The sequence below is a fragment of the Poromitra crassiceps genome, assembly GCF_964638095.1.
Source record: "Poromitra crassiceps genome assembly, chromosome: 9".
NCBI lineage: Eukaryota > Metazoa > Chordata > Actinopteri > Beryciformes > Melamphaidae > Poromitra > Poromitra crassiceps.
Genome location: NC_139630.1, coordinates 37,329,914 through 37,357,120, shown reverse-complemented (window position 1 = coordinate 37,357,120; position 27,207 = coordinate 37,329,914). Strand labels below are relative to the sequence as shown.

Sequence of the window (27,207 nt, the reverse complement as noted above, 5' to 3'; positions counted from 1 at the left end):
TGATATATAATTTATTCATGTTTTTCCATCAGTCTTCTCCCTTTGTCATGACAACATCAAAATAAGGAGCATGACAGTAGCCTAAATGGAATGACACAGTTTTACTAAGACGATACTGAGATACTGAAAAGGGGAAAAAAAATAACAAAAACAAACAGCTTGTATAGCATTCCTATGATATACTTGTCATCCAGAGCAGTGTACTTTTATATATATATATTATATATGATATATTATAATATATGATATATATATTTTTCGATAAAGAGAATAAAAACTTCACAGGTGAGCTAGAGAGCCATCAAGTCAGCACTATATACAACCTTTGGAAAGAATGATATACGGAGTATAAGAAATCATCTTTTTACGAGGACAATCATCTTGAAAAAGCTCGACAGACGACACAGAACAACATTTACAATGGGGAGAGGAGGTGATATGTGCATGTGTGCAAACCTAGAAGGTCAATACCATGATGAAAGCATGTGGGCGCCTGTTGACGTGCGGCGCGGGGGGGGGGGGGGGGGGGGGGGGGGGGGGGGGGGGGGGGGGGGGGGGGGGGCGGGGCGGGGCCAGGGGGGATTTGGGCTCTGAGTTTAGCCACTGCCCAGCATCTTTGTGGCGCGCTGGTTGGCCTCATCAATCCTGGTCTTGTTGGAATCAGCCTGGGTGGAGGAAAGAGTGTGTGGGGGGGGGGGGGGGGGGGGGGGGGGGAGAGCGTTAGTTGGCTTTCGTTTTAGCCAGCATACAGTAATAGCATATAAAAAACAGCCTGGAACAGTTTGATTGTGGGTTGTTTTGTATAGCCTTGTTCCTTGTAGCTTTGAATAAAGCTCATGGCACACAAATCAAACATTCTCCAACAACTGGCAACAACAATGTTGGCAGTTGTTGGAGAATGTTTGATTGGTGTGCCATGAGCTTAAGAGAGCAGATGCCACCATTCCTAAAAGATGTGATTTGGTTTCACATTGGCTAAAAGTGTTTTCATGTTATTTTACTTCACCATGTAGTGCCACTGAGATTATAAATCTCCTTAACCGTGCATGTCCACATGTCCAAGTGTTTTGTTTTTTGTTTTTCATGGCGGAGCTCTTTGGATATCGAAAATAGGAATGCCCTGAGCACTTCCAAAGTGCACAGACGTGCAGTCCCGCCTCTTCCTCGATTTTGATTGATCGGTCGAAAAAAGTGACAAAAGTTGGACTTTTTTCTGCTTGAGGCGCCCAGAGCACTCTGCCAAAAAAAATGCCAGTTGCCGAGAGCACTGAAACACCAGGTGCCGTGCTGGGAAGAGGAGTGGTCCTAGCACATCTTTACACCAGGTGTCGTGCTGGGAAGAGGAGTGCTCCTAGCACATCTTTACACCAGGTGCCGTGCTGGGAAGAGGAGTGCTTCTAGCACATCTTTACACCAGGTGCCGTGCTGGGAAGAGGAGTGCTCCTAGCACACCTTTACACCAGGTGCCATGCTGGGAAGAGGAGTGCTCCTAGCGCACCTTTACACCAGGTGCCATGCTGGGAAGAGGAGTGCTCCTAGCACATCTTCCAGGTGCCGTGCTGGGAAGAGGAGTGCTCCTAGCACATCTTTACACCAGGTGTCATGCTGGGAAGAGGAGTGCTCCTAGCACATCTTTACACCAGGTGCCATGCTGGGAAGAGGAGTGCTGCTAGCACACCTTTACACCAGGTGTCGTGCTGGGAAGAGGAGTGCTCCTAGCACATCTTTACACCAGGTGTCGTGCTGGGAAGAGGAGTGCTCCTAGCGCACCTTTACACCAGGTGCCATGCTGGGAAGAGGAGTGCTCCTAGCACATCTTTACACCAGGTGCCATGCTGGGAAGAGGAGTGCTCCTAGCACATCTTTACACCAGGTGCCATGCTGGGAAGAGGAGTGCTCCTAGCACATCTTTACACCAGGTGCCATGCTGGGAAGAGGAGTGCTCCTAGTCATCTTTACACCAGGTGCCATGCTGGGAAGAGGAGTGCTCCTAGCACATCTTTACACCAGGTGCCATGCTGGGAAGAGGAGTGCTCCTAGCACATCTTTACACCAGGTGCCATGCTGGGAAGAGGAGTGCTCCTAGTCATCTTTACACCAGGTGCCATGCTGGGAAGAGGAGTGCTCCTAGCACATCTTTACACCAGGTGCCATGCTGGGAAGAGGAGTGCTCCTAGCACATCTTTACACCAGGTGCCATGCTGGGAAGAGGAGTGCTCCTAGCGCACCTTTACCATAGAAAATGATTTGCAGAAAGGCACCGGCAGCTTTCTGTGGACACGGCCCCTAAGGGTACTCTTATTCCCTCAAAACTTATCCTCTAATTTTAGTTTTTGGTCCAAACATCCCCATTCAACCTCAAGGAAACTGCTTGTTTTCTTGCTTTTATTAGCAAAATCCATGATTAACCTTACGTATAATAAAACTAAAATGCCATAAAATGTTCTGTTTAGTAAAGGGTGGCCCAAATAAAGCTATATAAATATAAGTATATAGGTCTTGCCTCGTGTGCATACGTGCGTGCATGCGTGTGTGTGTGTGTGTGTGTGTGTGTGTGTACCTTGTCCATGATCCTGTCGATCTGGCGGTTCTGGGTGTCGATCTCGTTGCCCATGTCCAGGGCCATGTGACGCAGGTTACCGATGATGCCGCCCACCTGCTCCAGGTTCTCGTCCATCTCATTTTCCCGGGCATCGTCTGTTACCCTACACACACACACACACACACACACACACACACACACACACACACACACACACACACACACACACACACACAAACACACACACACAGGTAGATTTAGACTAGTGGTTCTCAATGTGGCGTACAGGGACCAACCGGGGGTCCTTGAGGGGGGTCCCCCAGCAAACGGATGATTTGTTAAACTTCACCGTTATTTCATTTACAAGAAGTGAGCACAATTAGAGAATGTAGAAGAACGACTATTTTGATCATAGTTTCACTGTTATCGCTCTACCTACAATACAGTCATGGGACTCTTCACAAAATCATATCTAGCAATAAAAAGATTTGGGTCTGAGACACAAATGCGGATCTGTGGCTCTAATGCAAACTAAATGAGGGTCCTTGATATGAGAAAGGTTGAGATTGACTGATTTAGATGGTGTGGACATAAGCGCCCCTGTCCCCCTGCCCCCCCCCCCCCCCCCCCCCCCCCACACACACACACACACCACATATTGCCATGTTGCCCCATTCTCATCCATATTTCACCTCCGAATCTGACCATAGCCGCTGCGAAGACCCTTGTTGCATAATATCCCTAATAAACTTTATTCAACACTGTAACAGAATTTGCATTACAGTGATTCCACCGTTTCCCCAACCAAAAGTACGGACTGCAGGGTCAGATCCAGAGTGGCCAGACACTGTATATGTCCAGGTACATTGAGTATTCATATATTCTGTATTCTGTAATTGTTAGGTAAAAAAAATCTCCACTTTATTCTTACATGCTCAGCTCAGCACCACAAACGATTGCGATTCTAAATGTATGTTTGTCTCAAAAGATTTCAATAATCATGCTTAATTGATGTGCCGTTTTCACTGGGAACTAATAATTCCCCCACTGATACATCTTATCGATTTTGTGTCCAGATAATGTCGGCTTGTTTGCTTGCAGCTAACACTCACTGCCTTCTCATAAACGCATCTAATTTGTCCACTAGCAATTGTAGTAACCTCGTACATGCAAATGCGTTAGCGCGGCTAGTAGTTTCATATTAACATTGGTTGCTTTGCTCAATTGGCCTGCTGGCTGAGAGGGGCATAACCTGATGAAGATATTTGCCCAAGGTACCTACATTTGGAAATAAATATTCCATATTCACTTTAACATTACTGAATTGACCTACACCCACACCAACTATTATTATTATTATTATTATTATTACCATTATTATTATTATTATTATTATTATTATTAGGGATCTTTTTCGACCACAGAGAGTCAGGACGTCGGTTTAACGTCTCATCCAAAAGATGGTGCTCACTCACAGAACAGAGTCCCTGTCTCTGCCCTGGGGCATTGGGGATATTATTCATGAGACCAAAGGGAAGAGCACTTCCTGGTTCTCCAACATCACTCCCAGCACCATGCAGTCTCCCATCGAAGGACTAACCAGTCAGCCCTGCTCAGCTTCCCCATCAAGCCAGCGATGTAAAGCAGGAGCCACGGTGCAGGCTTATAGGCCAACAGTCTTCTCATCAGATACCTCTCTTTTTCTAGCCTGGTTCTTCAATATTGAGACATTATTTGTGGACAGCGAATTAACCACTGGATCTCCATGTTGGCGCAAGATGTAGTTACTTTTGGTACAACCTTGCTTCTGTCTTCCTACTTGCCGCTGGTCCTAGCTCCATGCTTCCCTTACACCCGAAAATGTCTTCACCTCCCCACAGGGTCACTCATACAGTATTTCCTCACACACACACTTCGTTGTTTCTTCCTCCCACCATTCTCCATTTCAGGCTTGTATTTACCTGCATGAAGCCCGGGTCTCCCCTCATCCTCTCATCCCCCTCTCACCTGCGGATGAAGCCTCCGCTGATGGCCATCTGTTCGCGCTCGTCCACCACGCGGGCGGGCTGGCTGGCCACCACCCCGTCCTGGTTGTTCCCCCAGGCCTTGCTGCCTCCGGTCTTCATCCTGGCCACCGGCAACCACGGGGAAGACGTTACTCAACAGTTGAACCATACGAGTCATCATTTACCTCAACCAGGCTGGCTTCCCATTAGTGAGATCTACAAAGAGCCTTGGACTTGAGGTACAGCAGCAGCATTATGTCAATATAGCGTATTATAGCATATATCAGCTGACACAAAGGTGCTCTTTGGTATCATGCATCCAGCACATCAATATATGAGTAACAGTGGGGACTAAGACTAAGTCAAGCAAAGCATAGCAGGCATGGATTGGTTGGGTAGGTTCATTCTGTTGATATCAATTCACAATAGTAATTATGTGCGATGTTATATCTCGTAGGTATATAACATACTGGTGAAGCCTTGTATGCTAAATCACATACCTTTCTCAAGCAGGAATCTTTTTCTTTCTTTTTGTATAATCTAAGCATGATAGCTGCAACAGTTGAGATGACTCAGTGTGTGACTATGCGCCCCCCCCCCCCCGCCCTCGTTTTCTTTTTCCTTTTTTTTTTTACCAACCTGCTGGCACTTCTGTGTTATTACAATGTAAACCCGACCCCCCCCCCCCCCATCCACTGTTAAATGTCCCGTGTGACAGAAAACAGAGAGGAGACAAGCTCTTTGGCAGACACACAACACAGAGTGTACAGGACTGTCACACCATTAGGAGGGACGACGATTAATGCGAAGAACAAACTGCGAAAATATAAAAAGGAAACAAAACATGAAACTGGAAAGAGTCAACGGAGAATAACACCATGGTTAACTTAACTATTACTGTTACTATAGTAACGCCCCCCTGTTTTTTTTTGTTTCGTTTTTTGTTTTTGTTAAATATTTTTAAAGTTTTAAACGATCAGTTCTGGACAAACCGGGCTGTCGAGCGGTAAGGCAGAGGAGTGGAAAGTACGATGAGGATTTTGCCAGTTCCAAAGCATGAGATTAATCTTTAGCCTCTATCTGAGGCGGAGAAGAACGCACGTACTGACAAATACAGCTGTGCCAACATGATCTGTAACCGCCGCTCCGCTACACGGCTTTGTAAATGCCAGCTCACACCACCTGGGGAAACTGAAACTACTGAGCTCTGCCCAGCCATACAGTCATGTGACTCAAAACTATACTTTCCACCTGTCAATCTAACACTGACGTTCCTGCAGAGTCATATAGTATTTCCAGTCAAAATGGAAACAGGCAGGACCTTGACTAGATATTTGTTTCTCTACCACCCCCCCCCCCCCCCCCCCATCCACCCACCCACACACACACACCCACACACCCACACACGCACACACACACACACACACACACACACACACCCACACATACACACACACACACACACACACGTCCATTCAAGGATATTCTATATTTTCTTTGCCTGCATTGTTGCATCGGCTGCTGAGTTTGGTGTAACCTTGGAGAGCTGTGAGAATGTGTTCTGGCTGGCTGTAATCAGGGATGGCTCAGCCTCCTACACTGGATTTATTATTAGAAATGGACTCAGGCAAGGCTTCGCTTAGCTCCCCCGTCCCCACTGACACACAGACACACAGACACACAGACACACACACACACACACACACACACACACACGCTCCTCTTGTCTGAGTCCTCCCCTGTTCTCCTCTCACCTCTCCTCCCGTTTGAGACTCAGTTTGTTATGCCGTGCTATTTGCTTCTCTGCGGTCTCAGAATGGAGATACAGTAATGCGCTTTTCTCTAATCAGCTTTCCTGTGATTGAACTGAGATGATGATGTGATTAGATTATACGGATCTCGCCGATGCGAATGAACTCATCCCATCTTCGGTAATTCATTCCAAGAGCGACCTGCGAGTTGATCTATCCACCATTCAAAATCCGGTAACACCGGGCATACAGACAGCCGTAATCCGAAGGCATTAAGACCAAAAAAAAAAGCCAGGAGTCAGCAAATTCTGATGGACAGCAGGCCGGGACGACGAAGGCATTAGTGCCAAAGAGAGAGAGTCTAGAGGGGGAATAACATCTCAATTAGTGAGAAGTGGGGAGAAAGATCCCTCTCGCATCCATCTATATCTGTGCGTTCAGTTTGAGTCAACACTCCCGGCAGGCTATCGTGCCTCTGTCTGATATGGCTGACCTACATGTGAGTGAGTTCCCTCAGGGGAGAGGGAGGTTAGCTAACAGTAAGTAAGTGTGGAGGAGCCGGTGCAGGATAATGGCTAATTTAGTGGTGCTGCAGGAACCAGAGAGCAAAACAAAGCAGCAGTGGGCCGTGTCGTCACGCGGAGGGAGGCGAGGGGACACTGCAGTACTGTGCCTGCGCAGCAGAGGCACCGTGTTCCCCCGTTTTTTTACAGAATGAATGGGACCACATCGTGTCTTAATAACCCAATTTCCAGCTCTTTCTCACAACACGGCTCACTCCTGTTTTGTTTCCACTCCTCCATTTTTCTCTTTGGCTTCCTAAGTGCGTGAAGAACTGAGTGTCCCTCATTTTTGTCTCCTTCTAGCATCAGACTAGTGATCTGTCTTTCATCTTCCTGCTTGCTGTTGTTTTTATCTTATTTTTCTTTTATCAAATCAGTAGGACTGCAATTTATTTTCTTTGTCTCTCTTTATGGGCTATTGATAGCATGGATTCTGTCCAATCTGGAAAATCAGTCATGATGCCAAATCGTGGCTGTAATCAGCGTAAAAGTGATGCACACAGCAAAATGTCCATGCGAGTCTTGATTTTTCTACTGATAGTATGTGAGGACTTCCCACTCTCCTGGCCCTGCAGGAGCCTGGTGGTTTTCGGGTCGTTAGGCTGAGGGAGTGCCCCTGGGCCCGTTATACTCGGGCTTGTTGCTCTCCCGATCCTCACGTCTCTGCAACTTTTGTTCTGTTCGTTTATTTAATGTATGTTTGTATTGTTTAGTTATTTTCCATTAATTTTTGTTCAATTATTGTCTAACTTTTCCTTTTGACTGTGACTTGCCCCATATGTTTCACTTATATAGATCGGTAAAAAAATATCTGACTCATAGCCAATATATATATTGTTCACAATCCAGTGTGGTTTACATATACTTATACCAGATATACAACACCCCCCCTTTATAACGGTATACATATTTATAACGGACACTTTTACATCACACTTATCTTAATAAAAATTATTACCTTTTTTGAAAATGCATCTACAGTACTTTTAACCTGACCCAGCTTTCACTATTGTTTTGTTTTCAACGTTTGGTTTCAGAGAGATTTGACTGTAATTGAGATTATTTTAAAATAATTTAAAAAATGATAAATTTTAAACCCAGTTATTCAGTTTACCAGAAAAAGTGCTCTGTATTGCTCATGTTAAATGAAACACAAAGGTATTTGACCATCATCACCATCACCATCATAATCGTTAATAGTACCAGCATCATGATCTTAGCATATATATGTCATCATGTGTAGCATTGCTATTATGAGTTGCACCGTCATGCATGCATGAGCATTCAAAGGGTCATGCTCGCCAGTCATTCCATGTCATTGGCACTTGGTGGTTCAAAAATGGGGGTGGGGGGAGGGGGGTGTTGTTGAGGGGGAAACAAAAAGGTCTCGTTTCCTGCAGAAGGTGTGAGGATCTACTGGATGTTAGAGCGGCGTGGTGGTAGTAGAGATCATGCAGATGAGGAGAAGTGTCAAACAGTCCTGGACCAGGCTTCCCAAAAGGCATTTTAGGCCCAAGATCATTGCGTTTCCCTCTCTGAGACAGCGTGCTGAGAAGATCTGAGTGCATTTCCCCTCTGTGAGTCAGCGTGCTGAGATGATCTGAGTGCCAAGATGCTTTGGGAAGCCTGGCCCTGCTCTTTTCTTAGTTTAAACTTTTGTTGTTGTTGTTGTTGTTGTTGTTGTTGTTGTGTTTTTGAACATCAGACGAGGGGAGATAAGCTACAGGGGTATCCATTGTAGAAGTCCGCCCTCCATCCCCCTGCAATGGCCCCCCCATTAATATTGAAGAATCTCAAAGTCCTATTCGGGGTGGAGAAGGGTAAGAAAGTGGGACTTCTATGATGGCTACACCTGTATGAAGATGACTCCCGTTGTAAAGGGGTGTGGAGAAGTGGAGGCTTAGAGAATAGGGCACTTGGTAGAAGGGTGTTTCGAGAGGCACTTGTTGATGAGCTACGGCCTTGGCTGAGTGGAGGAAAGCTTGTGTGGAGGACTGGTCTTTTTGAGCTTGGGTTTATTAGATTCGGGTCTTCCCAGTCTGTATATCTGCTTTGCCTGTGTAAAGGCGATATCAACTGGGAAGGGAATGCTACACTATGTTCAGGTTGAGGTTTATAGAGTAAATAAGCTTAGGTGCAGATTGACATTTGGAAGCATCCGTGCTACTTGTCAGACGCCAGTCATTTTAGTGACGGCTCTGACCCACGGGATGCCCAGGCCAGGCGTGGAGCTGACGACTCTGGGATATGGCTTGAGGTCAGTCCAGTAGAGCAAGCACCATAAGAACCCAAGGCTGCATGTGTGTGCCCACAGTTATCTACTGTATGTGTCTGGGTGTCTTCATTTACATATTAGCAATGGGGAACATATATAAGAGCACATCATGGTCTCCCATGTGTGTGAATGTGAAAGAGGGCGGAGTCAGTTGTGTAGCTGCAGCTGGAGCAGAGCGGACTATTGGCTGATGGCCATCGTGATGTCACTTCTACCTCGTTTAGATGGGTTTTTTTTTCCAAGATATTACTTTTGTCTTATTTTGAATGGCAGGCAGGCAGGCAGGCAAGCAGTTGACTAAGCACTAAATGACCTACTTGTTACATGGACAGGAGCAAAGACCACAGAATTTCCCTAGATCGTTCAAATTCTTTTCTGCATCCTTCATGTCCTTATTGATTTGGTCCATTCCCTCCTCGATGCGCTCCAGTTGCTCTGATTAAACACAAGTCATTTATCCCCCACAGAACGATGCACGAGAAGAGAGAGAGAGGGAGGAAGAGGAGAGGAGAGGAAGAGAGAGAGAGAGAGAGAGAGAGAGAGAGAGAGAGGACAAAGGAGAGAAGACAACAACTTCAGACACTCACTGTGACGAAAGAAAGGGGGAAAAGAAAGGGGACAAAAAAGAAAAACTGGACGCCACCACATATGCAAAGAACCTTTGGGGCACGTGGTCAGTACCTACTTGTGACATGGACATATGAAAAGCCCACAGCATTTCCCTAAATCTTTTAAATTTTTCTCGGCTTCCTTCATGTCTTGGTTGATATGGTTCATGCCATCTTCAACACGATCGAGTTGCTCTGGTCAGGACAAAGATGACAGTAGTGGAATGAATTTCATTGACTTGATTGACAGAAATATGAGTTATGATGAGCAGTCATTGAGTCGTGTGTGTGTGTGTGTGTGTGTGTGTGTGTGTGTGTGTGTGCGTGCGTGCGTGTGTGTGTGTGTGTGTGTGTGTGTGTGTGTGTGTGTGTGTGTGTGTGTGTGTGTGTGTGTGTGTGTGTGTGTGGGTGTGGGTGTGTGCCGTGTGCCTGTTGTGTGTCTGTGGCGTGAACTAAAGTGAATTTCTATCGAGTGTGTGTGCATCGATTTGGTATGCTGCAATACAATTGTGTGTACTCACTGGATCTTTAGGCCTGAGAATGGTGTATGAGCACAGAATCAAAATAATGAAGATAGCGGCGAAATCACTTTTCAATACGATGTAATAAATTGAAGGTGAATTCAGTTAATAGAAATCTTTCAATGTTGACATTTAGTGATTTTGCTCGTGCCTCGCCTTGTGACACTTGCTGAGGGTCAAAGTGTTGGGAATGAGAAAAGAAGAGATTGTTGCTTTGCAGTTAAAAATCCTTGTTGACTGTGTATTCATAATTTAGCAATCGTCGCTAAATTCCCCCGGGTAGAATAATTTGATAAAGAATCTCCCTTGGGACTCGTTTGCGCTGGCATTACTTGGCATCATGCAAAACTTTACAAAGACGTTTTAGGACAGTGAGCTACTTTTTGCTTTTGCTTTCAAGTCATCTAGTGTATTTTAAGATGATCTTGAGGCAAAAGAACAGACTCTCAGCTTTTGTTCATGGTCATTTTTAGTCTGTGTTGAAACAGCACCCACATTAAAAATGACCAACTTTACCTCACTGTGCGACGACCTCAAATCTGTTCATCTCTGACCGAGCCCCTAGCACAAAATGACTCAATAGCTCAGCGAGTCTGCAAAACCACATCGATTAGTGGGATCGTTCATGTTCGTCCTTGGTTGAAACCAAACAGGACTAGAAGTGAGAAAGACTGCTGAGCTGCGACATGGTCAGTATGGGCTATGGATTAAGACATGAGCATTGTGAATGTACCTTTTTAAAAGTCAAGAGACTACCGTATACTTAAAATTCTTTCAAGTACCATTTTCGGTGATCTACTAAACTTGCCTGACACAAAACTGGCCCGCAAAAAATTGAGGAAAAAACCTGTATGGCTTTGCAGTAGCAAAATGTTCAAAGCAATTGAAAGGACTTGAAGTATGATTGGATCCTGGTGTGTGAGCGGCAGGGCCTTTGTCATGCTGAGGTGGTGGATGGTGGGTTGGTGGAAGGGAAACTAGTGTTATACTGTATGGAACACTATCATTTCCCTATTTTTTGTGGTTGAGGAGATATAGAGCAAGCAGTGTGGAAAAAGATGTGGCGCAGTCAAATATGGGGCGGATTCATAAACTAGTTCATTGACTTTTTTCAGATTTGTAGAATCCCTGGTTAGCATGCATTTATGTAAATATATTCAACCAAGAAATCGTCTATGCATGAGTCTGTTGTGTTATAATTACATACAAGCACCAGTCAAGTGGGGTAGCGCCGCTGTTGCGCTCCTTAAGAAGTCTTTGTAACAAAAGAGACCCGGTCAGTGAAGCTAAAAAGGTATTTGTTTCGGACTGCTTCCTTATTTCATTCAACGTAAATCTACACACACTTTTAACTTCAATAACTATCCAGCCTCAAGTGGTCTACACCTACAGGCCTTTTCTGCCTGCACAAGAGTCAATACAGCTGGGTTACAGGTCAGCTGAGCCTTGCAGCCACCTGTCCAGTCAGCCGTTGCGATTGACTTTGGAGTGGTGATCCTTTAGAACTGCGGAGGAGGGGGGGATGGAGGGATAGATGGATGAGCAGAAGATACAGGGGCGGACAAGGTATAGAGCTTTCATCCCCCTGGGGCAACAGCAGTGCTGGTGCAATTAACACCTTCCCCACGTTTCCACGACAACCAACCAAAACAGCAGCAGTGCAACCAATGTGTTGCGTTCAATGAATGTAGACCATGTTGTGGAATACTGTATGGGTTGTAGGCTTATATCAACAATTCATGCCCATCAGCAAACTGCATCAAACCAGGGATTGTACAAAACGTAACTCATCATGGATTGATAGGAGAGTGAGTGAATGTTTTGTCGTTACCAGCTAAATCGATCGTTTTGTTTTATCCACCTCTTCCATATCTATATGGCATGTCAGCTGGGCGGTGGTGACTGTCTGGCTGTTCTCAGACCTGTTTGGGGCGTGCCCTTCATCTAAAGAAAGACTGTCTGGCTGTTCTCAGACCTGTTTGGGCGTGCCATTTATCTATAGAAATAATGTTTTGACCAGAACCATATTATAGAGAGCCATGTTGTTGCCACTCATTTGGAATGAATGATTATTAAAGCTCCGCCCTGCAAAACATGCACTAAGGTGAAGGGCCCAAACGTTAAAGAGCTGTTGGCATCGCATTCAAGGTTACTTAGTAATGTTTATGGGGCCAGATTGTGGCACAAACATGGCTGCAATAAAAAAAAATCAAATGCCTGAACTGTTTTACTCAGTGATTCGCAGCACAAACAGATCCAGGATCAGGCTATAAAAGTCACCCTGCCATTGGTTGTCATAGTGACAAACTAGCCACCCTAACCTTTTTATGGACAAGAAATAATTTAATTGATGTTGATGTTGAGCTGTTTTGGCACTGCAGTGGCTGGCATTAATTATTCTTCAGTGGATCTGTTAATGTTAATTTGGCACTTCAAGATTTGGACAGATTTTTTTTTTTGGTCTTTGGCAAAGGAAGCTGTTAGCAAATAAAAAATAAAAAGCTGCTGGCAAATGAAACATGTGGTTAGGCGAACCAAAAAAAGAAAAATGTTAGCAGGGAAACAAAGGAAACAAAGGTTAAAGGAAAGAAGTTTAGCTGAAAGAAAGTGTGAAACGAAAATAACTTTCTCAAAGTGTTAGCTGAACTGGCGCCCTTCACCAAAGGATACTAAAAAGAAACCATGCATTAAATAAGAATCCAAATTGTCAATTACTTAAAGGGGGGGAATCAGGGGGAAAAATGAATTAGTTTGGAAATGCATTTAAATGAATACAAGCAACTGCACATGAAACAATCCATCCATTCACAAATGTTTTGATACCATACGTTTCTTAACACCAACATTTCTATCTATAAATAAATGTCATTGCTTTGCTCTAAAATACATAAGGTTTTATTACTTATTTCTGATTTTAGAATCATCATACCAATGTTGTTTTGCATGAAGAGCTTCATTATGAACAGCTATATGTTTTCAATGCCATCTCCCCTCTTGTAGACTTACCTCCCTGCTCGTCCAACATAACCAAAGTCCTGATGCCGGCATCTTTGCTCTAGTCCCCCAAAAACCACCGGGAAGAAAGGAGGGGCGGAGTCAAGGAAGAGGAAGGAGGAAGAGAACGAAACACAGATCAGTAAGGGATACAACAACATGGAGAATCACCCTGGCCAAAATATGTGTTGCCATTTGCCCTTTCCACTTTTTAACATTATCAAATCTGATTGGATAATTGAGAACCTTTGCTTTCTCACTGCAGATCAGGGGCGGTTTTAGCATCAGAGCTTTGGGTGGGCTCAGCCCACCCAAAGGTGATGGACCGCTGAACCCCTAGGGGGGTCCGGGGGCATGCCCCCCCGGAAGAAAATTTTGTACAGTTTCAAGTAAAAATGGATCAAACTGGCGCACTTTGAGATCAAAATGAAGAGACTAGATCTATGAAGAACTACACACATCAATATCTTCTTTACCGTTCTGTGGTTTTACAGCGATGAAAAAATAATTGTTTCCCTATATATACTATATATATTCTGCATACAGGTTCTATATGGTAGAATTATGCTTGCATAAATAATACCAAAATCACTTCAGGGGAGTTTCAAGTAAAGTAACATTTTGCTTTGTAGGCAAAACAAAAGTAAAATTATATCAAAAGGGAACTTCCTAACTTATTGGCTGGAATAATATTCCGACAAGATAATAATATACTGTAAGCACTAAAGCAGGAGTTTGCAGTCAACTAGTTGAAATTAATATGTGGCAGTATTTGTGGGGGTCAAAATCTATGTAGGGTGTACCACCACAAATAGATCAGTGTATGGGAAACACTGACTATTAAATTGTGTGACTAGAAAGACACCAATAAATCTGAGAAAATGTACTTTAATTTTGAACAACAGCACTACAACGGTGGCATTACAAATGGTATTATGAAATTATTGTGGGAAAAAACAAGATCTGACTGGTTGGAAGTTGGTAGGCTACCACCACCACAGCGTGCAAAAATAGGGAAAGAAGGAAAGAAAAGGGAATAGCATGCCATGCACGCATGTTAAGCTATCATCATCATCACATCAGACAGGCTGTGTAAAGGAGCCACTTGCGATTCTGAAGGGCTTAATTTCATTCAGATAACAAGGGACCCGTTTGAAAATATGTTTGTCACTTATGCCCATATGTTTCTCAAAAAACATTGCATCCATTTACACCCACTTTACTGCAAGCTAGCATGACATGGCTGGCTGGTGCCATGGTAGCCTACCTACCTTCCTCCAGTCCACCTGTTTGTCTGGCAGGCACAGCCACAAGTTCTTTTGTTTAGCCTACGAAACAACGTTACGCGCTAATTTGCATATCAATATGCGCTAATTAAGTAACTACTAACGACTCTGCTCAATGCTCACCTCACAGTTTCATTGATCATGAGTGGGGAGAACGATTGTGTGGACTGTGGAGGACCAGTTCGCTGCTGTACTGTGTGTGACCTGTGTGAAGTGATGTGGGATTAGGCAGATAGATGGAGGAGGGAGCGCCTGCGCAGCCGCGGTTCTAGAAACTTTTCGGGTGGGCTGAACCCCCCTAAATGTTTGTCTCAGCCCACCCTAAGAACATAGAGGGGGGGGGGGGGGAAACACGCACACAGCGCATTGAGTGTAGTCAGAAACTGCTACTAATGACCACCATGGATTTGGAGAGGAAAAAAAAAAAAAAAAAAAACTTTTTTTTTGCCTCTATTTTTTTGGGTGGGCTGAGACTATTTTTGGGTGGGCTAAAGCCCACCCAAAAACGGCCTAGAACCGCCCCTGCTGCAGATGTCATATTGTTTGGCAACAGGAGAAAAGTTGCAAACATGAAATTGATTCAAAATCCATGGTAAATGATAGCACGCCTTTCCGTGATATAAAACATGTTGTTGGAGTCCTGCACTGTGTGGTCCAGGTAGAGAATTACAAAACTGTAACATAACGACTCGTGTGTTTAGAAATTCAAGCTTTGTGATTGATCTGTTATTTCCATGAAATGTAAGCTTTGTTTGGTCGTCTCAGGAATGATACCACAACCTAAGATGACATCAGTGAAACATGATAAACACGGGGCATAAAAACCACCAGTGATATTTTTGTACAATATTGCTGGCAAGTCTATTAAAAAGACATGATAGCTCTCTAAGTGTTGCCTATAGACTAATATGAGATAGTTGTATACTTTTTTCTGTGTTTATTGGTTTTTGTTCATTGAACCAACAAAACATCCACATAGAAAAACACAAAAAAGTAAAACGAAACCCTCCCTCCCATCCCCAATAATAATCTAGGTCAGGGATGTCAGACATCCGGCCCGCGAGATGTTTTGGAATATTATTATTATTTTTATTTTTTATTTTATTTTTATTTATTTTTTTATTATTATTGTTATTAAATTCGCACCCCATTATCATGAACTACGTGTGGCTAATAAGCAAGCTAAGAGTTCATTCATAAGTTAATTAACCTGCACTACAAGGAAGTATGTCAGTAGGTCATCAGGTGTAAACAAAGCCGCCATGATGCCACGCTGGAATTGAATCGCGCATTCGGCTACCTACCAAAAAACAAAGGAATCAACAAGATGCTGTCGAAAAAGAGAAAGGTTGACACGGAATGCAGGCAGTTTCAAGAGAAATGGAAAGAGCAGTATTTATTTTGTGAAGTAAATGGGTAAATGAGTCGAATTGATTTTAGTAAAAAAAAAAAAATCCGGCCCCCATGAGGTCTCAGTTGAACAAATCCGGCCCTCGACCTAATATGAGTCTGACACCCCTGTTATAAGGGGTCCTTGGATGAAAAACATTTGAGAACCTCTGCATTAGAGGATGTTGCTCCCCCAATATGAGCATGTGGCTCGGTATTGATTAGAAGGTCAAAGGTCATCCTGGCTATTAAAGCCTAAGCACAAAACATGGCAAATAGCCCTCAAGGGGTTAACAATAATAACGCTGACACCAAAGGAAGGTTTCCTCATAATAATAAAAACACTGCCTTTGGATTTCCTTGACACCATTAATAACACAGTATCTAAATCTTTTGAAGTCAGTTTAACCTTTAACTGAAGACCTTTCTCAGCATTTATTAGACCTCTGCATAGTGGATTATTAATGCGTTTATCTTGTAAGCAACGCAGAATTTATTTTTGATTTCTATATGGGATGTAGTGGGGCGATAGGCTGTTGTTTCTCCTTGCGGTACCTCTTGAGCATTAAAAACAAAACTCACTTGAATTACTCCATGACTGCGAAACAACTGAACAGCTCTGCATGGCCATTCAACAGTAAAGCTATTCGCCAATGACAGACTATGTATTAGGTGGTGTAGGGTATTGACGCTGGGTAGAAAGAGTGTATGAAGAGGGGGGAGGATAGCGAAACCAGCCCATACACAAGTCTTAGAAATACAGTACAGCAGCATACTGCACCGCTAAGACGTGGCACCTGGTTCGGCCTGATAGGAATAAAAAGGATTATAGTGTGTGTGTGTGTGTGTGTGTGTGTCAGTGCATATACACACAAACACACACACACACACACATATACACACACACCCTTGAATGCACGAACGCACCTCTGCACACCCCGCGCCGCCTCAGCAGTTTAGGAGGAAAGCCAGCATTGATGTTTGAGAGGAAACTCTGCAGTGTATGAATTAATTCTGCAATTTAGCATGTCTCATTCCAACAGGGATCCCACGGTAGCTGAGGGATCCCACGGTAGCTGAGGGATTCCACGGTAGCTGAGGGATCCCACAGTAGCTGAGGGATCCCACGGTAGCTGAAATGTGTCCCAGGGGGAAACTCCCAGGAATAATCAGCCAGGAGCATGCCATGCAGCAGTGACTCTCAGCCTTTTTCATATCAAGGACCCCTAATTTAGTCCACATCAGAGACACGGACCCACAATTGATGACATGTTGTCTCTCAGACCTTTTATTGTTAGATAGGATTTCGTTCAGAATTCCATGACTGCCTGTATTATAGAGAGGTAACAGTGCAACTATGCAATCAAAACATTCATTCTTCTCCATTCTCTAATTGTGTTCACTTCTTGTAAATTAAATAATGGTGCAGTTTAACATTGTATTGATTTGCTGGGGACCCCCTGGAACCCCCTCAAGGATCTCTGGTCGCCCCCGGATCCCACATTGAGAACAGCAGATGGTTGGTTCATTGTGGCTTCCTGATGCAAATCCCATGGCCCTGCATACCTTGATCATTCTGCCATAATTTGCAGATGGGCGGCCAGTTTGCGGGCTTTTAGTTTTTGACAGGAGATGATCGTCAATCATTGGGCTGATCAAGTCAAACCTCTCTCATCTCTCTCACTCTGTTCCTCTCTCTCTTCACCCTCTATCCTCCATTTTCTCACCCCGTGTTGTTTTCACTCTCAGCTGCCTGTCGCCTGTCTCCGTCCTCTACCCAAAGTTCGTCTCACCCTTCTCTCTTATGCTCCTCCTCACCCTCTCTCCTTCCCCCTGTCTCTCTCTCTCTGTCCCTCTTTCTGTCCGTCTCTGTCTGTCCCTTTCTCTGTCCCTCTCTCTCTGTCTGTCTCTTCCAGTCTGCTTGCCTCTACATGCACACGACACCAGGAAAAAACATTGAATCCTTGGTAAACCTAGGAAATTGAAATGTACCAGTCTTGGCGTTGCGTGTAGGGGCCCGCAGATCTGGAACGAGCTCGATGAAACCATAAAAATGTCTCCTCTTTTACACATATTTGATTTGAAACTGACTGGGAATTGTCTTGTCTGTCTTATGTCTTGTATCATATGTTGTGGGGGTATTAGGCCAGAACCCTGTCTTGTTTTGTTTTGTTTGTTTGTCCTGTATTGTATGATAATTGTTTATTTAATGTCATAATTTATGTTTCTTGTGGGTCCCCACCAAAAGCTCAGAGAGCTTCCTCGGGGTTCCCATTTGCACACTCTGGTTTACACTCATTTCTCAAGTTGTATATTTTTTCAAGTGTGTGAATAAAAGAAATCTGAAATCTGAAATCTCTCTCTGTCCCTCTTTCTGACCCTTTCTTTGTCCCTTTCTCTGTCCCTCTCTCTCTGTCTCTCTCTCTGTCCCTTTCTCTGTCCCTCTTTCTGACCCTCTCTTTGTCTCTCTGTCCCTTTCTCTGTCCCTCTCTCTCTGTCTCTCTCTCTGTCCCTCTCTCTGTCTCTCTCTCTGTCCCTTTCTCTGTCCCTCTTTCTGACCCTCTCTTTGTCTCTCTGTCCGTTTCTCTGTCCCTCTCTCTCTGTCTCTCTCTCTGTCCCTCTCTCTGTCTCTCTCTCTGTCCCTTTCTCTGTCCCTCTTTCTGACCCTCTCTTTGTCTCTCTGTCTCTGTCCCTCTCTCTCTGTCTCTCTCTCTGTCCCTCTCTCTGTCTCCCTCTCTGTCCCTTTCTCTGTCCCTCTTTCTGACCCTCTCTTTGTCTCTCTGTCCCTTTCTCTGTCCCTCTCTCTCTGTCTCTCTCTCTGTCCCTCTCTCTGTCTCTCTCTCTGTCCCTTTCTCTGTCCCTCTTTCTGTCCCTCTTTCTGTCCCCCTCTGTCTCTCTCTCTGTCCCTCTGCGTCTCTCCCTCTGCGTTCCTGGCCGTCTGTGGGAGTGGTCTGGGCGGAGCCGGGCGGTGAGAGATGCCGACTGATGATCGATATGACCTTGAGATCTGCGCCAGGAGCCTGTCAGCCCTCCCCGCCAGCTGTTCTCACTACTGCGCTCCTTCTATCCCTCCCTCTCTTTCTTTCTTTCTTTCTTTCTCTCCTTTTCCTCCATCGCTCACTGGCCTGTCTCATGCGGTGTCTCTCTCTCTCTCTCTCTCTCTCTCTCTCTCTCTCGAATTCAGCGCAGTTCATCTGCCAGTCTGTCTGACTATAGATGCACTGCCTCTTCTGTCTCTCTCTCTCTCTCTCTCTCTCTCTCTCTCTCTCTCTCTCTCCCTCTCTCTCTCTCTGTATCTCACTTCAAGACAGTATACTTTATTGCCATGAATATTACATGAGCAATATTGCCAGAGCTTCTAGATTGCAATAGGATTTCATTATACGCAAGCAGAAAAAAATGAATTACAGTCAATATTTTGTGTGTGTATGTGCGTGCATCTGCGCGTGTTAGTGTGTGTCTGTGTGTGTCTGTGTGCCTGCGTGCGTGCATGTGTGTGTGTGTGTGTGTGTGTGTGTGTGTGTTTGTGTGCGTGCATGTGTGTGTGAGTGCATGCGTGTGTGTCCCTCTGACGTGAGCAGTTCAGTCAGGGATTGCATCATTTCCTTTGATGTGTGATTCACAGCATCTTTCGGTTGACTCATGCCTGGCTTCCTCCTGCCAGACTAATGGATGGAAGAGGGTGACCAGTCCTCTGTCACCTGACCCAACACTGTCTGTCTGTCTGTCTGTCTGTCTGTCTGTCTGTCTGTCTGTCCCGTCCGTCCGTCCGTCCGTCCGTCCGTCCGTCCGTCCGTCCGTCCGTCTGTCCGTCTGTCTGTCTGTCTGTCTGTCTGTCTGTCTGTCTGTCTGTCTGTCTGTCTGTCTCTCTGTCGGTCTGTCTGTCTGTCTCTCTGTCGGTCTGACTGTCTGTCTGTCTGTCTAACTGTCTGTCTGACTGTCTGTCGGTCTGTCTGTCTGTCTGTCTCTCTGTCGGTCTGACTGTCTGTCTGTCTGTCTAACTGTCTGTCTGACTGTCTGTCTGTCTGTCTGTCTGTCTTGGATGATCTGGATCTGGGATTTCTGCCATTTGACGATTAGCGTTTTTATTCATTTTAGCCATAAGTATGAATTTACCGAAACAACAGAATAAGTCATTTTCCAATGATTCCCAAAACGATATATGATGTGTCCCCGTGTCTTTTCATAATTTTTTGAGGTGGTGACAGCGGGAGAGGGTCGGTGTAAAGTGGCTCAACGGCATTTCCTGGTTGAAAATGAAGCCGCGTTTTTCTGATTATGTTTAGGCAAGTAAAACAACTTGGTTACGGTTAGCTTTTGGGTTTGGGTTTGGGTTACGGTTAAAAATACTTGCCGTTAGGTTAAAGACCGCCAGAGGTCGCTGCTACTTCCTGGTTACTACAGCTCCCGAGTTCCGACTCGCATTCATTTACTCACACGACCGCAAAAGGCAGCATTTCCTGAACATCGGTTGTTTTAACCACCTTGAAAATTGACCCATCTTGTCATTTTCCAGGACAGGCTGAAAGTGTCAGAGATAGACACAGATCCTCAAGGTTTGTTTGCAGGGTCTACGAATCAAGTCAACTTATCAACTTACAATTTAAGTGGTAGGAATGACGTATTTGGGTGTAACAGCGAGTTGTTGACAATTGTTCAACATTGTCAAGAGGTTTGCTGTCTTCTAGTTTTAACTGTAATTATTGTCTCATAATTTATACGGTATAAATCTCTTAGCCAGTTCCATCACTGGTTTGTCAGTGGGCCTAAACAAAGCACGAAAGCAGTCAAATCACCCCACTCTGCCTTGTTTCAAGTCTCTAAATCCCTGGTGTGCAGAATATTATCAGCTTAGTCACAAACAGATGAGATGAAAGAAGGACTCATCTGTGCCAAATCTCATTCTGTGTCATAGCTCAGTGTGAGGTAAAGGTTAAAATTATTTTTAGTCCATGTTAAATATTTTACAGATTACTGTAGTGCAACCATGTATCCCGAGACAATAAGGACCTTGTGCTGTCCTTTGTGCAACAGGACAGACTCAGTCCGCCCCTGTGAGGAGAACTCTGTGTTGCCCTTGTATGTTTCATGCATGTTGCTGCAGTGTTAGGCTCTGCTTTGAAGCAGCCATTGTGAACTGCAGGTTTGACCGCATTGCATGGTGTTCTTTGTTGGACAGCAAACACTGGGGACATTGTACAGTAACTATGAATAGCTCCCTTATTTCTATAATTACAGTGTAAATGAGTAGTTATACTACAAAACAATGCATTTATTTTTTCTTATTATTTTTTAAGGAAAATATCATTATCTGATAATTCAGTATTTCTAACATGTCAAGGATTCAGTCTGCAGAGTATATATTTTTTCTCAACCAAGGACTCAGATTACCTAACCTGACGCTGCCAGATGGACGGTTTAGCTTCACATTACGTTTCACTAAACCATTACGTCGAGAGAATCTCTTTTGATCTCGCGAGGTTATCCATCTTGCAAGCAAGGTTACAGATTACCAACTAGCCATGGCAAAGTACTGTACATTTGTTTTAGTTGCATACCTTAATTTGGAACAAACCTTTCAATTTAAAGACAGCAACAACATTAAATAATACATGCAAATTATGAGTTATACTGTAAGTATAAAAAAAAGTGTGAGAAATTGATTGATAGACTGGGTGCCGTTTTCTCCTTTCAATAATTCCTCGATTATTCTCAAAATGAGGGGAATGATCGTTCTATTGGATACCGCAGACTCAGATGTGTCACATTTTGTTACATTTTCTCACTGTCCAGTCGTTACAATCATTTGAATCATGGAGCTGCTCCTGTTGTAATATAAACGTGTGTGTCTACAACTGCACTGCCACTGACAGAATGTATTGCAGCTATTCCCGGATGCTCATTAAGATAGGGCCTTTTTTTTAATAAAAAAAACACTTGTATCTGAGTGTATCCGTTAATGATAGACTTTCACGCTCATTAAGTTCACATCCCTGCTGTGTCACATCTTGTGTCATATTTAATGTTATCTAATCAAACTGTAAAGAACAAGCAGAATTGGAAATGTTCTGTGTTTCTCTTACCTCTTCCACCAGCTGCAGCATACGACGAGTGCTCTCCAGTGACTGTGGAGAAATAAGAGAGGATACATTAACATTATTATTATTAGTGCACAAAGGACACATTCTGAAAACGTATATGACAAACAGTGGCAGTCATCATGAAATTATTAGCAAAAAAAGTCATATTGAGAGCAAACATTGGGGTAAATCTATGATTTATGGGCCTTTCCAAATGTTTTGGAAATAAAGAAAGACATTACTTTTTCAAATTCACTGTGTTTACATGAGTTTTTCAGTATGTGCACAATTTGATGATCATAGAAATGATGATCTGTTTTTTATACAGATCATATTGACATAGGTAAATATCGGTTAACAGCAATGTTAATATTGGTTATCATATCGGCCAAAATGTTCATATCGGTGCATCAATAACATGTTTATATCCTCGCCACTTGACAACCACTGTATAACACAAAATCTGTAAATGTAGGCTATTGGTTTTGTAGGCTTTGAATTCTGTGAGAAGTTTATGTTTATTCAAATTCCTATTGTGTTCATTGAGGTGACAGTCTTCCTGGAGTTTAGATACCATAAAAACTCACAAATTCATCAATCAGTTCAAATTTGATTCATTGTGTGAGTGTGTCAGTGTGTCAGCGTGTCAGTTTATGCATGTTGTTCATGATATTGTGTACAGGCAAGCGGGTATCACAACAAATTGGAACCGATTTGAACAATCACCGGGACACAGAAGGATCAATATCTAACATTTATTGACATGAACTCAGCGTGAACTCCAGCAGCCAGACTGTCTGTACTGTTCTGGCCGTCCTTGCGGTGCAGGAGTCTTTAAAGTAGCAATAACAGTGAGTGATTTGTGAGAGGATAAAACAAGCTGACGACACATTATGTTAGCAGTCACCATAATCAAGGCTACTACAGTACATGACGATATTTTGGGATCAAAAGCGCCTTGCAACACATTTCAACATCTAATAATTCACCAAGGACACTGCCAATAAAATACATCCTCGTAATAAAGCCACTCTTTGATCCTGTCTCTACTCTGTAGTAGACTGTGCGGCGGGCAGCTGTTCTTAGAAAGCTGCACGTTCGGTTCCAACTCCCCCTTTAAAGAAGGGTGAAGCTGCAGAGCTCAGCCTGCTGGCGGGGACGGCGCTCCGTGATGTCTCGGCCCTCACGCAGGGACACTGTGAGGACGTCATGTCCACGGCTCACTGTGGCCCGCTGGAGGGGAGGGGGGAGGGGGGCCTGGAGAGGGGGGAGGGGAGGGGGTCGGATTCGAATGAGGGAGGAACAAGTCCCAACCTTCTGTTCTGAAAAGTGAGGCCAACGCGGAAGTATCAAAAACTGTAGTTCCTCGAATGGCCACTTGAGGCTGGCTGCAAAAGGGAGTCATTCCCCATTCACCCCCATGTTAAAATGCCTGACTTTACAGCCGGAATAAACATGTTTACAGCCTGGTTCCAAAACGGTTTTGGTCTATAATTTCACTGTTCATGGCAACTGTACTGGGGATGAATTTTTATATATGGCTGCAAACATAAGTCCCATTGTAGAAGTAATGGTACTTATCCGACTTCTCACTTGATTTATTACCGGTAAACACTTTCCTAATGAGTTTATGGTCTCAATTGCTGTAGTTTCAAGTCTTCTTCAATGCAGTAGTTCATTTAGTAAATTATGGTCCAACTTAGAGTCAAAAGCATTTGCACTAGGAACTGGGAATTTCCCAGTTCACGGACACGTCACCTGAACTCAGATTTCCTATTTTGACAGTCGGGGCAACCTCACCTAATCTGACGCTGACAAATGGTTTTGTGTCGTGTGATCTGATCTCATGATCTCATGTTTGTATGCGCAAACTACCAAGCAATGCATTGTTATCAACTGTTATTGCTAACAATGCCTGGCTACAGCTAAGCCTGGCTGGTTTTCCGACTGTGTTACTGGAGCACGGTCAACTCCAGTGTGACGTCCCAGCTGAGACTTCCAAGTTCTGAGGCAAATGGAACGCAGCATAAATCAGTGGAGCATAGGGGAAACTGTTGTTCTGACGCCACCATCTTGTGCAACCCCCATGTTTGCATGTCTCTGTTTAATATTCTGCTCAGCCCTGCCAGTGTGAGTCATATGTGACACTGAAGGGGTGTGGGCTGGACTCCTCCAGGCCGCTGAGGCTCTCTTGCACACACACATGCACGTGCACGTGCACACACACACACACACACACACACACACACACACACACACACACACACACACACACACACACACACACACACACACAGCAGTATAGCTTGTGTGTCTCCTACACAGAGAGACACACTGTTATGACCCAGTGGGGACATATGTGTATTTTGGAGTGTCTGTGTGTTGGCAGGTCTCTCTGTCTCCCTGCCTGTGCCCTCTCTGGAGTATGTGATTGCTTCCAGGTGGGGTTTCGTCAGACAGGTGATTGGAGGGGCGTGTCCTGGGAGCTGGTTGGTCAGTGGATGCCAGCTTCTGGGATAAAAGCCCTGAGGACAGCTGGTGCCATGGGCTCGCTCTTCTTCTATACCTGCCAAGGCTCTTTTTAACCATTTCTCCCGCTGTGCTCCTCATCAAATGGCTGCAGCAGGCTGAGTTTGAATGCCAGAGTGAAGTTTCTGGTATATGACACTATAAGACCTAAGAGGCATCCGTTGGTGCCAACCCTGTCATGCTAGCTTGTCAGGAAGGGGGCTAAATAATGCTCAAAATGTAGGTTAATTTTGGTGAGAAAGCCATTTTCAAAGGGGTCTCTTGACCTCTCACCTCAAGATGTCCGAATGAAAATGGGTTCTAGCATGGGTACCCACGAGTCTCCACTTTACAGCGCAAGCATTCTTCTAGCATACAATAAATCAACAGAAGAATGGATCACATCACTTGCAGAGTTTCTTACGGACCTGACGGATCCGCTCCTCTTTTTCACAGCCTAATGTTGGCAGATACTCAATCTCGCTCCCAACCAGACTTTTTTGACCTTGTAGGCTCCAGTATTTGTGCCAGTGTACATAATGTAATACATATCTAGCAGCTCGCAGTCTGTAGGGGTGGGTAGCCTTTTTTGTACGCCTTGTTTTCTCCTGTTTGTGTTAGGGATAGGTTGATGTTCATCAATTATCGAAAATCGATAATTGATCGTTAAGGAATTTAATCGATCATTGTTATTATTAAAAAAAAAATTTTTTTTTTTTTTTTGCGGACTAGGTTTGGGTGGAATTCGTTCCTCCTCGCCCCACTCCATTGCACAGCCGACTAACTTGAGGTGGAGCTTCATATAGTCTCTAGTTTTCTGGCTGGGCATGGGCCTTTGTGCCAACAAAACTGTTTTAAACATGGGGAATTCACACCGGCATGCGCCGGGTACACAAACAAACGGCGGTCTGCGGACCTCAGTGAGGCTCAGGCCTGTTGATTTGACTCTTGTGCTGTCAGCTAAGCTGGAAGACGCTGATTGCCTTACATAATGTAACCTGACATGTAACATGTTTGTTTACCTGGCCACAGTGCTAGTGTCTGATATTCTTACTACACAGCGGCATCGCCATTATAGCTGGCCAAGAACGCGCAACGTTATTACCAGACCAGAGTAAAAAAAAATATATATATATATATATATTATTATTATTATTACGCTATCGATAATCGATTAATCGATAATTGATCGTTAATTTTCCAGATTTTCGATTATGGAAATTTTTCAAAATGAACATCCCTAGTTATTAGGGAGTTAGGTTAACTGCCTATGTTCCTTTGTTTTTCCTCTTTAAGCAAGTTAGCTTAGCTTCTGTAGCTCTTTTGTTTGTTGTTTTGGTTATACCCACCCTGAAGTGAAACGCTGCGTGAAAATAAACCTGCTACTTTAGGACTGCTACACTGACACAAACTCTGGCTAATAGCCGTGTGAAATGTCTATTGTTATGTATTCCAGCATGTTTTGAAGCAGAGTCTTGTGGAAAGGTTAAAATGTGCTGCGGTAATGGTGTGTGCTAATGTGCTAATGTCATATGATAATGATGCTACTTCCGTGTTTCCCTGCTCTTATTGGAGTAAAATATAGTTTTAAGACCGAGCAGAAATAGGACACAGGTGGCAGAGCTGCGATAAATAAACCAACACTTTGGACTGCTGTTCCGTGAATGTAATGTAATACAGCAAAGCATGAATTTGGAAATGACAACAGCCATTTTCGGTGCTGAAAGTAGAGTATGAGACAGTTTGTGTGTGAAACATTTGAATATAATCAGTTTTTATTTGTAGAAAACAGTTGACAATACAGAAATGGTCTGGATGAATCTTTGTCTGCCTGGCTGCGGAGGAGATTAATTATGTCCTTGGGGACAGATATATCGCATTTACCCTCCCTTTCACTCATATTTTCAATATAGCCTCATAATTGGTAAGGAACAGCCGCCATTAGTCTTTTTGTTCCCTAATTTTTGAGTGATTCTTACTTTGTATTGTGTGTGTGTGTGTGTGTGTGTGTGTGTGTGTGTGTGTGTGTGTGTGTGTGTGTGTGTGTGTGTGTGTGTGTGTGTGTGTGTGTGTGCTGTGCAGCTGTGCAGCTGTGCAAGAGCATGCCATCAAAACTCAAACTGCTGCGATCAGAATGGCTTGTTCTTACCTCATCGGCCAGCTGGTCCGCACGTTGCTGCATATCCGACAGCTCATTGCGCATGTCTGCGTCTTCTGCCATGGCTGCTGGATGTGGGGGGTGGAGCTGGTCTCCAACAGGGAAGAGAAGATCCTAATGGGAATCCGGGGAGGACTGGAAACAGGGAAAGAGACAACACAACAACAACAACAACACTTTTAGTCACAAACAACAAAGCCAACAAACATAGCTTTCAAACATACAGTAAATATGGGAATCAAAGTCCCTATAACCCTGGCAGTGCAGCGCTACACAGGAGCAAAGAGAGTGACATGCACCAAAGATCAAGTGCAGGATTCAAACCCGCAACATCATGATTACTGCACCGCAGTCCTCTGATCCACAGGGATGCTTTACAGACAGAGGATTTAGACGCATTAGCAGCAGCGTTTGTCTTGGTCTGAATGAGAAGGGAAGCAGTCGTCTGATGTTTGCAGAAGAATGTGCGCCTCAGACGGGCCAGAGTTGGCTGAGAATTTATGAGCTTAACGATGAAGAGGACGCA

General features: G+C 44.2%; 1 protein-coding gene across 2 annotated transcripts; it reads right to left on the bottom strand.

Annotated features, from left to right (window-relative positions):
- Nucleotides 1–596: 596 nt before the first annotated feature.
- On the bottom strand, nucleotides 597–26,744 carry snap25a (synaptosome associated protein 25a; the record flags this gene model as incomplete). 2 transcript variants are annotated; one of them, XM_083643695.1, is made up of 7 exons in its annotated part: nucleotides 597–665; nucleotides 2,561–2,705; nucleotides 4,550–4,669; nucleotides 9,823–9,940; nucleotides 13,273–13,321; nucleotides 22,019–22,060; nucleotides 26,673–26,744. In XM_083643695.1, the coding sequence occupies 7 exons, from the start codon at nucleotides 26,742–26,744 to the stop codon at nucleotides 597–599; spliced, it is 615 nt and encodes a 204-aa protein (XP_083499821.1). The 2 variants fall into 2 exon arrangements, with proteins under 2 accessions (XP_083499821.1, XP_083499820.1); XM_083643694.1 differs by lacking the exon at nucleotides 9,823–9,940 and adding an exon at nucleotides 9,455–9,572.
- Nucleotides 26,745–27,207: the final 463 nt, after the last annotated feature.